The 14,528-nt window shown below is 44.0% G+C and overlaps 1 protein-coding gene and 1 long non-coding RNA gene across 2 annotated transcripts in view; one reads left to right on the top strand and one right to left on the bottom strand.

Moving 5' to 3' along the window:
• Positions 1-14,528, top strand: part of LOC127438353 (apoptosis-stimulating of p53 protein 2-like) — a 49,495-nt gene that overhangs the window by 17,283 nt on the left and 17,684 nt on the right. Inside the window, exons 4-6 of the mRNA XM_051693878.1 lie at positions 2,419-2,495; positions 2,641-2,742; positions 3,170-3,356. Of these exons, the coding sequence (XP_051549838.1) occupies positions 2,419-2,495; positions 2,641-2,742; positions 3,170-3,356 (366 nt within the window). The remainder of the gene's footprint in view (positions 1-2,418; positions 2,496-2,640; positions 2,743-3,169; positions 3,357-14,528) is intronic.
• LOC127438371 (uncharacterized) lies at positions 11,838-12,648 on the bottom strand. Its single transcript, XR_007896728.1, has 3 exons — positions 12,589-12,648; positions 12,417-12,502; positions 11,838-12,029 (listed from the first exon to the last, which is right to left on the bottom strand). It is a non-coding gene; the product is annotated as an uncharacterized LOC127438371 (long non-coding RNA).

The raw sequence follows: 14,528 nt of genomic DNA on the forward strand, positions 1-14,528 counted from the left end.
TTGCTAGTAAAACTAATACGTTTTATAAAACTTCACACAACTTCCATAGCAACTATGATAAAAATGCTAGCTAGTTGTTGTTTTGTCAAAGTTTTCTTTAAAGCAAATATACCCTATCGTAATCTCTACTAATTTGTTTACCCAGCGTGTATAAAGTGAATCCTCCCTTTTCCCTCCCGAGAAGTTTAAACATCCCAGTCATGTGAAACCATGTGTGTGGTTTCAGATTTCTCAGAGAGACTTTAGCCCTCTGTATCGGACAAAGACTAGCAGTTACACAACAGCACAAGCGATATCACCCCTGTGGACATGGCTTAACCTCACAAAAGAGTGCCTTATTTATTTTGCCTTATTTTGAGCTTAATATTTGTCAGTAACACCCAGCTGGGCTCGCATTAGTTTTGTTTGTGGTTTGTTTGCACTTAGTATGGAGGTAAAATCCTTTACTTGTGTAATCTGTAAGCCCTGATTAGGACCCCTGTGGTGTCAGACTGTGACCAAGGTCATTTGTTGGCCATTGTTTTGCTTTTTTAGACCGGTTCATCCGGTAACCCATTTAAACAGCGCTAGCAGTGCCAGTGTTGATGTTATGTAAGTTGGATCCTGGCACCGACAGTCATAGGCAGGATAATTGAGTACTTTTGCTCGGCCAAACAGTCATTATGTAATGAGGTTCACCCCAGTCCCAGCTCAGTCACAAAACCTCACTTACTCGCTAAATACATTGCACCTGGCCTTCATTGGTAGTTTGTTCAAATTTAGACTGTTGTGAGCTTTAACTTGGTTTACACAAAGGGTAGGTTACCACATAGTTTGTGTATTTTGTGAAATGTTTGCAATCTTAGACAAGGTCTTGATATAGAATGAATAACTTTTTTTGTTTTTTGTATAGATTTGGTTGTTAAAGGGATAGTTAACCCCAAAATGAATGTTGTCCTCATTTACTCACCCTCATGTCGTTCCAAACCTATGTGACTTTCTGTCTTATGTGGAACACGAAAATGAGAAATTCTGAAGAATGTTCACACTGCTTTTTCAGTGCAGTAGAAGTTAATGGGGACTGAGGCGGAGGACATAAAAGCCCCATAAAAGTATAGTCCATATGACTTGTGTGCTATATTCCAAGTATTATGAAGCCATACGATAGCTTTATGTAACAAACAGACTGAAATTTAAGTAGTTTTTCACAGAAAATCTTCGATCGGTTGCGAGTAGGGAAGTCGATTAATCGAGTACTCGTTCAGCTTTAAATATTAGACTAGTAAAAGCACTACTCAAATTTCGCATATTGAAATTACTTTGTGCCTTTGCCTGCTGTGGGCAATAATGAAACTGCTAGTTTATGTTGTTAAAGGAATAGGTGACCCAAAAATGAAAATTCGGTCATTATTTAAAGTGATTGTATCGCTTCAGAAAAATTGGAATGTATGTTTCTGTTTGTTTTATTTTTGTCATTTTTTTAATCTAGATGTTGTTGTTTACGCATAATGCTAATTTTTTCTTAAGAAAAACAGGTTCAACGGTTAAGGTTGAACTTAAATTCTGTATTTCAAGTAATCGATTATTCGCTTTTTTACGTGTTCGAGTACTCAATTACAAATTAGTTACGAGACACGCAAAATCCTATGGCATTTGGCATCATTGTCTTAAAGGAATTATTCGTACAATACAATTAAGTTCAATTGACAGCATGTGTGAAATATCTCTTCTCAACTCTCAACTCTTCCTTCGTTTATAAAAAAATAAATAAATCCATAAGGTGGTTAATGGAGCCAGTCCATAAATGTTAAAATACCCATGGTTTCAAAAGTATTGCCACAAGACGTAAACATTATTAGCGTTAAAATGATTTTAGTGTGATAACTAACTATCTGTTTAGCTACGAAAAGCTGGTAAATAAAGTAATCTGGAAAATGGCATAGCGGCAGTAAATCCCTGATTTTATCACACTAAAATCATGTTAAGACTTATATTGTTTACGTCTTGTGGTATTACATAACATTATGCAAAAAATGCTGTTAATTGACTATGAATTGTTTTAAACGTGGAGCATTCCTTTAACACAGCAAGTTTTAACATGTGTATGCACTACTTTTATGGGGCTTTTTTGTCCTCCACCTCAGTCCTCATTCACTTCTATTTTATGGAAAAAGCAGTGTGAACATTCTTCAGTATTTCTCATTTTGTGTTCCACGGAAGAAAGAAAGTCATACGAGTTTGGTGAACTGTCCCTGGGATGGGAGGATGTATCCTGCTTATGTTTGCATGAATTTAAATGTATATTTGGTCTGTCCTGATGTCTTTGTGCTTCTGTCTGTGCAAGCTGTTATCTCTGTCACACTATTTGTCATGCTCTCCCATCTCTTTCTCTCTCGCTCTCTGTCTCCCTATCTCTCTATATGTCGCTGTGAACTCCAGGAGGTCACAGAGCTGCAGAGCCTCTTGTCAGGAGAAATGCAGTGAAGGGAATGATGGACAGACAGATGGAGAATGGAGTGAGTGTTGAATTTCTCATGGTTCCTGCTAAATTGATTGTAACTAAATCCATTTGTTTGTCCCTTATCAACGAACGTTTATGTTGACAGCACTGAGGCCCAATAGATGTCCACTATAGCTAAAATATTGTTTTCATTTTTCTAGATGGTTCCCCCATGTATGGACATCACTCTTAGTGAACTGCAAGAGATGGCATCACGGCAACAACAGCAGATCAATGCACAACAACAGGTCTTGGCCTCTAAGGTACAGTGCCATCGACTTAATGTTTGGAGATAAGGTCATTTGAATATAATGACTTAGTCAGAAGAAATACATGTTTATCATTATCCCTGCTAGTAAGAAAGTTTTAAACCAGCCTAAGATGGTTTTCTGGTCTTAGTTGGTCTCCCAGCCTGGTCAGGCATGTCTGTTTGCTGGTTTTAGATTAAAAAAAAAAAATTCAGCTGAAAACCAGCTTGCGCAGGCTGATAGACCAACTTAAACCAGCGTAGACCAGCATACCAACTTAGGCTGATTTAAGTTGTTTTTGTTTTTAGTAGGACTTTTTGCCCCAGCATGAATAAAAACAGATGGCCAATACATCTAAAAAAAATTATAATAATAAGACTTCTTGAGTCTTAATGAAGTCTGAGAATAAATTTGAGTGAGATGTTGACCTGACACCTCACAGGAACAGCGACTGCATTTCCTGAAGCTGCAGGACCAGCGGCAGCAGCAGCAGCAGCAGCAGCAGACATCTGATCAGGAGAAACTGCGACAGCTGCGGGAGAATGCAGAGAACCAGGAGGCCAAACTGCGCAGGGTTCGAGCTCTGAAAGGACAAGTGGAACAGAAGCGCATCAGCAACAGCAAACTGGGTCAGAATCAGTCGACTTCAGAGAATAAAATAGAAAATACAGGGACAAGAAAAAGAGGGTAGCATAGATCTTTGCAAGAATAGGAGAAGTTAAAAACAATGAAAAGTCTACAACATAAATAACTTAGACTTACATAGGAGGAACCTGAGCCTGAGCATTGGAGTGGGCTGTTTTGACTTGGGCTGGTAAGTAACCACCAAGAACAGCTTAGCAACAGCCTTGGAATTCCCTAGCAAAAAAATCAATCAAAATCAAATCACATTTATTGTCACACAGCCATATACACAAGTGCAATGGTGTGTGAAATTCTTGGGTGCAGTTCCGATCAACATAGCAGTCGTGACAGTGATGAGACATATACCAATTTACAATAATATCAGATTAACACAACACAATTAAAACATCTGTTATACACATAATTACACACAACAATATACAAGTAATAACATACAATGTACAGTATACAATACACACAATATAGATACACATTATACAATAAAAATAAAAAATAAAAAAGTATATATAGTATATATAGAATGTACAGTAGGTTGTATTGTACTGTATTGACATTCAGGCTATCGGTTGATAGTCAGTTGTTAAGAGAGAACATAATATAATAATAATAATATAATTTATGACAGTCCGGTGTGAGATATAAGAGTAAGAGTAATAAAGTGCAGTGCTGATGTATTTTGATCGTGGGAGATCAAGAGTTCAGAAGTCTGATTGCTTGGGGGAAGAAGCTATCATGGAGTCGGCTGGTGCGGATCCTGATGCTGCGATACCGCCTACCTGATGGTAGCAGTGAGAACAGCCCATGGCTCGGGTGGCTGGAGTCTCTGATGATCCTCTGAGCTTTTTTCACACACCGCCTTGTATTTATTTCCTGGAGGGAGGGAAGCTCACCTCCAATGATGTGTCTGGCAGTTCGCACCACCCTTTGCTGTGCTTTGCGGTTGTTGGCGGTGCTATTGGCGTACCAGGCGGAGATGCAGCCAGTCAGGATGCTCTCTACAGTGCAGGTGTAGAACCGTGTGAGGATGTGGCGGTTCATTCCAAACTTCCTCAGCCATCTCAGGAAGAAGAGGCGCTGATGAGCCTTCTTCACAACAACTTCAGTGTGGACGGACCATGTGAGTTCCTCAGTGATGTGGACACCCAGGAACTTGAAGCTGCTGACTCTCTCCACTGGTGCTCCATTGATGGTGATGAGACTGTGTTCTCTGTCTTTTCTTCTGAAGTCCACCACAAGCTCCTTTGTCTTACTGACATTGAGGGAGAGGTTGTGCTCCTGACACCAGAGTGTCAGAGTGTTTCATCATTGTCAGTGATCAGACCTACCACCATCGTGTCATCAGCAAACTTAATGATGGCATTGGAGCTATGTGTTGCCACACAGTCATGTGTGTACAAGGAATATAAGAGTGGGCTGAGAACACAGCCCTGTGGGCCTCCAGTGTTGAGGGTCAGTGATGAGGAGATGTTGCTGCCTGTTCTAACCACCTGGTGTCTGCTTGACAGGAAGTCCAGGATCCAGCTGCACAGCGAGCTGTTTAAACCCAGAGCCTGGAGTTTCTCATCTAGCTTGGAGGGCACTATGGTGTTGAATGCTGAGCTGTAGTCTACAAACAGCATTCTCACATAAGTGTTCTTTTTTTCCAGGTGGGAGAGAGCAGTGTGTATTGTAGATGCAATGGCATCATCAGTGGAGTGGTTGTTGCGGTAAGCAAACTGCAATGGATCAAGAGAGAGAGGCAGCACAGAGCAGATGTAATCTCTGATTAGTCTCTCAAAGCATTTGCTGATGATTGGGGTCAGAGCAACAGGATGCCAGTCATTTAAGCAAGTTATTTTTGATTGCTTTGGAACAGGCACAATGGTGGATGTTTTAAAGCATGTGGGGACTGCAGACAAAGAGAGGGAAAGGTTGAAAATGTCTGTAAGGATCGGGTTACATCCGCTACAGAGACGGAGAGTGAACTAACCTCTGTAGCTTCGGCCGCGAGAGCTCTCTCCGCGAGGGCGGTGTTATTTCCCTCAAAACGAGCATAAAAAGTATTTAGCTCATCCGGGAGAGAGGCAGCGGTGTTCATGGCGGAGTTTTTATTCCCTTTAAAGTCCGTGATGATGTTAATTCCCTGCCACATGCTTCTAGAGTTGGTGGTGTTAAACTTTCCTTCAAGTTTGTTTCTGTACTGGCGTTTTGCTGTTCTGATGTGGCTTGTTTATGCTCCTCCGCGTTCCCAGAATTGAAAGCGGAGGTCCGCACATTAAGTGCCGCGCAAACATCACTATTTATCCATGGCTTCTAGTTCGGGTAGATCCATATTGTTCTGGTCGGAACTACGTCCTCCACGCACTTTTTGATGAAACACTTTACGCTGATAGCGTAAAGCTCGATGTCGTCATCAGAGGCGGACCAGAACATTTCCCAGTCCGTGTAATCAAAACAGTCCTGTAGCGTAGAGTCTGATTGGTCCGACCAGCACTGGATCGTTCTGAGGGTGGGTGCTTCCTGTTTCAGTTTCTGCCTGTAAGCGGGCAGAAGCAGAATGGAAGAGTGGTCCGATTTGCCAAATGGTGGGCGGGGGAGGGATTTGTAGCCATCCCGGAAGGGAGAGTAGCAGTGGTCCAAAACCCGGTCCCCTCGTGTGTTGAAACTAATGTGCTGGTGGTATTTTGGTGCGACTGATTTGAAACTGGCTTTATTAAAGTCCCCGGTCACAATGAACGCGGCCTCAGGGTGCGCGGTTTCCTGCTCACTTATACTCCCATACAGTTCCTTGATTGCCCACTCTGTGTCGGCTTGTGGGGGAATGTACACAGCTGTGACAATGACCGCTGTGAATTCCCTCGGTAGCCAGAATGGTCGACACAGAAGCATGAGAAATTCCAGATCAGGAGAGCAGAAAGACTTGATAGAATGTACGTTCCTCTGATCACACCAGGACTTGTTGATCATAAAACATACACCACCATCTCTGCTTTTACCTGAGAGGTCTTTCGCTCTGTCCGCTCGGTGCACGGAGAACCCCGCGGGTTCAATGGCTGAGTCTGGAATCTCTGCAGACATCCAAGTTTCTGTTAGGCAGATAATGCAGCAGTCCCTCGTCTCTCATTGGAAAGAGATCCGCGCTTTCAGCTCACAGAGCTTGTTATCCAGAGACTGAACATTTGCCAGTAGAATACTGGGTAGTGGGGGTCGATTTGCGCAGCGTCTTACTCTGAAGAGAACGCCTGCTCTGTTTCCCCTTTTCCTCCTGCGTTTCCGTGTCCGGACTGCCCAGACAAAGGGCTCCGCTTGCAAGTTTGTAAACAGCGGGTCGGCATTGAGGAATTTGAAGTCCGGTTTACGGTGTGAAATTGCAGAAACAATGTCCAAAAGTGTTTGTCTATCGTAGAAAATAAGGCAAACAACATCCAAGACAAAAAACATAAGAATTGTGAACAAAACAAACAAAACACTGCCATGTTGTGTCGGAGCTCGCAACGCAGCAGCCATACTCGGCGCCATCTTGAGTCCAAGATAGGACTTGGACCACATAGCAATGTGCTAACAACCATTCTGAATACTTTAGAAACTGCATAGCAATGTGCTAACAACCGCTGTAAACACTTTCGCAACCACATAGCAATGTGCTAGCAACCACTCTGAACACCTTAGTGATCACATAATAATGTGCTAATAACCACACAGAACACTTTAGCAACTGCGTAGCATTGTGGTGACACCCACTCTGAACACTTAAGTAACCGCGTAGCAATAAGCTAACACCCACACTGAACACTTTAGCAACCGCATAGCAATGTGCTAACAACCACACGGACTACTTTAGTAACTGCGTAGCAATGTGCTAACAACTACCCTGAACACTAGCAACTACACAGCAATGAGCTAACACCCACACTGAACACTTTAGCAATCACATGGCAATGTGCTGACAATCACACGGAACAATTTAGCAACTGTGAAGCAATGTGCTAACAACCACTCTGAACACTTTACCAACCGCTTAGCAATGTGATAACAACCACACGGAACACTTTAGCAACTGTGTAGCAATGTGCTAACAACCACTCTGAACTTTTAGCAACTGCAAAGCAATGTGCTAACAACCACTCTGAACACTTTAGCAACTGTGTAGCAATGTGCTAACAACCACACGGAATACTTTAGCAACTGCGTAGCAATGTGCTATCACCCACTCTGAACACTAGCAATTGCATAATAATGTGCTAACAACCACACAGAACACTTTAGCTACCGCGTAGCAATGAGCTAACACCCATTCTGAACACTTTAGCAATTGCATAAAAATGTGCTAACGACCTCACAGAACACTTTAGCTATCGCGTAGAAATTAGCTAACAACCACTCAGAACACTTTAGCAACCGCGTAGCAATGAGCTAACACCCATTCTGAACACTTTAGCAATTGCATAATAATGTGCTAACGACCTCACAGAACACTTTAGCTATCGCGTAGAAATTAGCTAACAACCACTCAGAACACTTTAGCAACCGCGTAGCAATGAGCTAACACCCATTCTGAACACTTTAGCAATTGCATAATAATATGCTAACAACCACACAGAACACTTTAGCAACTTTGCAGTAATGTGCTAACAACCACTCTGAACACTTTAGCAACTGTATAGCAATATGCTAACAACTACACGGAATACTTTAGCAACTGCGTAGCAATGAGCTAACAACCACTCTGAACACCTTAGCAACCGCATAGCAATGAGCTAACAACCACTCTGAACACCTTAGCAACCGCATAGCAATGAGCTAACAACCACTCTGAACACCTTAGCAACCGCGTAGCAGTGAGCAAACAACCACACAGAACACATTGGCAACTGCGTAGCAATGAGCTAACAACCACACGGAACATTTTATCAACTGTGTATTAATGAGCCAACAACCTCTCTGAACACCTTAGCAACCGTGTAGCAATGAGCTAACAACCACTCTGAACATCTTGGCAACCGCATAGCAATGAGCTAACAACCACTCTGAACACCTTAGCAACCGCGTAGCAATGAGCTAACAACCACCCTGAACACTTTAGCAACCACGTAGCAATGAGCTAACAACCACCCTGAACACCTTAGCAACTGCGTAGCAATGAGCTAACAACCATTCTGAACACCTTAGCAACTGTGTAGCAGTGTGCTAACAACCACACGGAACACTTTAGTAACCATGTAGCAATGAGCTAACAACCACATGGAACACTTCAGCAACCGCGTAGCAATGAGCTAACAACCACTGACACCTTAGCAACCACGTAGCAATTAGCTAACAACCACTCTGAACACCTTAACAGCCGCGTAGCAATTAGCTAACAACCACTCTGAAAACCTTAGCAACCGCGTAGCAATGAGCTAACAACCACACAGAACACATTGGCAACCACGTAGCAATGAGCTAACAACCACTCTGAACACCTTAGCAACCACGTAGCAATGAGCTAACAACCACTCTGAACACCTTGGCAACCACGTAGCAATGAGCTAACAACCACTCTGAACATCTTAGCAACTGCGTAGCAATGAGCTAACAACCACTCTGAATACCTTAGCAACCGCGTAGCAATGAGATAACCACTCTGAACACCTTAGCAACTGCATAGCAATGAGCTAACAACCACTCTGAATACCTTAGCAACCGCGTAGCAATGAGATAACAACCACTCTGAACACCTTATTAACTGCATAGCAATGAGCTAACAACCACTCTGAACACCTTAGCAACCGCGTAGCAATGAGCTAACGACCACTCTGAACACATTGGCAACTGCGTAGCAATGAGCTAACAACCACACGGAACGTTTTATCAACTGTGTATTAATGAGCCAACAACCACTCTGAACACCTTAGCAACCGTGTAGCAATGAGCTAACAACCACTCTGAACATCTTGGCAACTGCGTAGCAATGAGCTAACAACCACACAGAACACATTGGCAACCACGTAGCAATGAGCTAACAACCACACGGAACATTTTATCAACTGTGTATTAATGAGCCAACAACCTCTCTGAACACCTTAGCAACCGTGTAGCAATGAGCTAACAACCACTCTGAACATCTTGGCAACCGCATAGCAATGAGCTAACAACCACTCTGAACACCTTAGCAACCGCGTAGCAATGAGCTAACAACCACCCTGAACACTTTAGCAACCACGTAGCAATGAGCTAACAACCACCCTGAACACCTTAGCAACTGCGTAGCAATGAGCTAACAACCATTCTGAACACCTTAGCAACTGTGTAGCAGTGTGCTAACAACCACACGGAACACTTTAGTAACCATGTAGCAATGAGCTAACAACCACATGGAACACTTCAGCAACCGCGTAGCAATGAGCTAACAACCACTGACACCTTAGCAACCACGTAGCAATTAGCTAACAACCACTCTGAACACCTTAACAGCCGCGTAGCAATTAGCTAACAACCACTCTGAAAACCTTAGCAACCGCGTAGCAATGAGCTAACAACCACACAGAACACATTGGCAACCATGTAGCAATGAGCTAACAACCACTCTGAACACCTTAGCAACCACGTAGCAATGAGCTAACAACCACTCTGAACACCTTGGCAACCACGTAGCAATGAGCTAACAACCACTCTGAACATCTTAGCAACTGCGTAGCAATGAGCTAACAACCACTCTGAATACCTTAGCAACCGCGTAGCAATGAGATAACCACTCTGAACACCTTAGCAACTGCATAGCAATGAGCTAACAACCACTCTGAATACCTTAGCAACCGCGTAGCAATGAGATAACAACCACTCTGAACACCTTATTAACTGCATAGCAATGAGCTAACAACCACTCTGAACACCTTAGCAACCGCGTAGCAATGAGCTAACGACCACTCAGAACACATTGGCAACTGCGTAGCAATGAGCTAACAACCACACGGAACGTTTTATCAACTGTGTATTAATGAGCCAACAACCACTCTGAACACCTTAGCAACCGTGTAGCAATGAGCTAACAACCACTCTGAACATCTTGGCAACTGCGTAGCAATGAGCTAACAACCACACAGAACACATTGGCAACCACGTAGCAATGAGCTAACAACCACTCTGAACACCTTAGCAACCACGTAGCAATGAGCTAACAACCACTCTGAACACCTTGGCAACCACGTAGCAATGAGCTAACAACCACTCTGAACATCTTAGCAACTGCGTAGCAATGAGCTAACAACCACTCTGAACATCTTGACAACCGCGTAGCAATGAGCTAACAACCACTCTGAACACCTTAGCAGCCGCGTAGCAATGAGCTAACAACCACTCTGATCACCTTAGCAACCGCGTAGCAATGAGCAAACAGCCACCCTGAACACATTGGCAACTGCGTAGCAATGAGCTAACAACCACTCTGAACACCTTAGGAACCGCGTAGCAATTAGCTAACAACCAATCTGAACACCTTAACAGCCGCGTAGCAATCAGCTAACAACCACTCTGAACACCTTAGCAACTGCGTAGCAATGAGCTAACAACCACTCTGAACACCTTAGCAACCGCGTAGCAATGAGCAAACAACCACACAGAACACATTGGCAACTGCGTAGCAATGAGCTAACAACCACATGGAACATTTTATCAACTGTGTATTAAAGAGCCAACAACCACTCTGAACACCTTAGCAACCGCGTAGCAATGAGCTAACAACCACTCTGAACATCTTGGCAACCGTGTAGCAATGAGCTAACAACCACTCTGAACATCTTAGCAACTGCGTAGCAATGAGCTAACAACCACTCTGAACATCTTGACAACCGCGTAGCAATGAGCTAACAACCACTCTGAACACCTTAGCAGCCGCGTAGCAATGAGCTAACAACCACTCTGATCACCTTAGCAACCGCGTAGCAATGAGCAAACAGCCACCCTGAACACATTGGCAACTGCGTAGCAATTAGCTAACAACCAATCTGAACACCTTAACAGCCGCGTAGCAATCAGCTAACAACCACTCTGAACACCTTAGCAACTGCGTAGCAATGAGCTAACAACCACTCTGAACACCTTAGCAACCGCGTAGCAATGAGCAAACAACCACACAGAACACATTGGCAACTGCGTAGCAATGAGCTAACAACCACATGGAACATTTTATCAACTGTGTATTAAAGAGCCAACAACCACTCTGAACACCTTAGCAACCGCGTAGCAATGAGCTAACAACCACTCTGAACATCTTGGCAACCGTGTAGCAATGAGCTAACAACCACACAGAACACATTGGCAACCACGTAGCAATGAGCTAACAACCACACGGAACACCTTAGCAACTGCGTAGCAATGAGCTAACAACCGCTCTGAACACCTTAGCAACCGCATAGCAATGAGCTAACAACCACTCTGAACACATTAGCAACCGCATAGCAATGAGCTAACAACCACTCTGAACACCTTAGCAACCGCGTAGCAATGAGCTAACAACCACTCTGAACACCTTAGCAACCGCGTAGCAATGAGCTAACAACCACTCTGAACACCTTAGCAACCGCGTAGCAATGAGCTAACAACCACTCTGAACACCTTAGCAACCGCGTAGCAATGAGCTAACAACCACTCTGAACACCTTAGCAACCGCGTAGCAATGAGCTAACAACCACTCTGAACACCTTAGCAACCGCGTAGCAATGCGCTAACAACCACTCTGAACACCTTAGCAACCGCGTAGCAATGCGCTAACAACCACTCTGAACACCTTAGCAACCGCGTAGCAATGCGCTAACAACCACTCTGAACACCTTAGCAACCGCGTAGCAATGAGCTAACAACCACTCTGAACACCTTAGCAACCACGTAGCAATGCGCTAACAACCACTCTGAACACCTTAGCAACCGCGTAGCAATGAGCTAACAACCACACAGAACATTTTATCAACAGTGTATTAATGAGCCAACAACCACTCTGAACACCTTAGCAACTGCATAGCAATGAGCTAACAACCACTCTGAACACCTTAGCAACCGTATAGCAATGAGCTAACAACCACTCTGAACACCTTAGCAACCGCGTAGCAATGAGCTAACAACCACTCTGAACACCTTAGCAACCGCGTAGCAATGAGCTAACAACCACTCTGAACACCTTAGCAACCGCGTAGCAATGAGCTAACAACCACTCTGAACACCTTAGCAACCACGTAGCAATGCGCTAACAACCACTCTGAACACCTTAGCAACCGCGTAGCAATGAGCTAACAACCACACAGAACATTTTATCAACAGTGTATTAATGAGCCAACAACCACTCTGAACACCTTAGCAACTGCATAGCAATGAGCTAACAACCACTCTGAACACCTTAGCAACCGTATAGCAATGAGCTAACAACCACTCTGAACACCTTAGCAACCGCGTAGCAATGAGCTAACAACCACTCTGAACACCTTAACAGCCGCGTAGCAATTAGCTAACAACCACTCTGAACACCTTAGCAGCCGCGTAGCAATGAGCTAACAACCACTCTGATCACCTTAGCAACCGCGTAGCAATGAGCAAACAGCCACCCTGAACACATTGGCAACTGCGTAGCAATGAGCTAACAACCACTCTGAACACCTTAGGAACCACGTAGCAATTAGCTAACAACCAATCTGAACACCTTAACAGCCGCGTAGCAATCAGCTAACAACCACTCTGAACACCTTAGCAACCGCGTAGCAATGAGCTAACAACCACTCTGAACACCTTAGCAACCGCGTAGCAATGAGCAAACCACCACACAGAACACATTGGCAACTGCGTAGCAATGAGCTAACAACCACATGGAACATTTTATCAACTGTGTATTAAAGAGCCAACAACCACTCTGAACACCTTAGCAACCGCGTAGCAATGAGCTAACAACCACTCTGAACATCTTGGCAACCGCGTAGCAATGAGCTAACAACCACACAGAACACCTTAGCAACCGTGTAGCAATGAGCTAACAACCACACAGAACACATTGGCAACCACGTAGCAATGAGCTAACAACCACACGGAACACCTTAGCAACTGCGTAGCAATGAGCTAACAACCGCTCTGAACACCTTAGCAACCGCATAGCAATGAGCTAACAACCACTCTGAACACCTTAGCAACCGCATAGCAATGAGCTAACAACCACTCTGAACACCTTAGCAACCACGTAGCAATGTGCTAACAACCACTCTGAACACCTTAGCAACCGCGTAGCAATGAGCTAACAACCACACAGAACATTTTATCAACTGTGTATTAATGAGCCAACAACCACTCTGAACACCTTAGCAACCGCATAGCAATGAGCTAACAACCACTCTGAACACCTTAGCAACTGTGTAGCAATGAGCTAACAACCACTCTGAACACCTTAGCAACCGCGTAGCAATGAGCTAACAACCACTCTGAACACCTTAGCAACCGCGTAGCAATGAGCTAACAACCACTCTGAACACCTTAGCAACCACGTAGCAATGCGCTAACAACCACTCTGAACACCTTAGCAACCGCGTAGCAATGAGCTAACAACCACACAGAACACCTTAGCAACCGTGTAGCAATGAGCTAACAACCACACAGAACACATTGGCAACCACGTAGCAATGAGCTAACAACCACACGGAACACCTTAGCAACTGCGTAGCAATGAGCTAACAACCGCTCTGAACACCTTAGCAACCGCATAGCAATGAGCTAACAACCACTCTGAATACCTTAGCAACCGCATAGCAATGAGCTAACAACCACTCTGAACACCTTAGCAACCACGTAGCAATGTGCTAACAACCACTCTGAACACCTTAGCAACCGCGTAGCAATGAGCTAACAACCACACAGAACATTTTATCAACTGTGTATTAATGAGCCAACAACCACTCTGAACACCTTAGCAACCGCATAGCAATGAGCTAACAACCACTCTGAACACCTTAGCAACTGTGTAGCAATGAGCTAACAACCACTCTGAACACCTTAGCAACCGCATAGCAATGAGCTAACAACCACTCTGAACACCTTAGCAACCGCGTAGCAATGAGCTAACAACCACTCTGAACACCTTAGCAACCACGTAGCAATGCGCTAACAACCACTCTGAACACCTTAGCAACCGTGTAGCAATGAGCTAACAACCACACAGAACATTTTAT

Source organism: Myxocyprinus asiaticus, chromosome 49, assembly GCF_019703515.2.
Source record: "Myxocyprinus asiaticus isolate MX2 ecotype Aquarium Trade chromosome 49, UBuf_Myxa_2, whole genome shotgun sequence".
NCBI classification, from domain to species: domain Eukaryota; kingdom Metazoa; phylum Chordata; class Actinopteri; order Cypriniformes; family Catostomidae; genus Myxocyprinus; species Myxocyprinus asiaticus.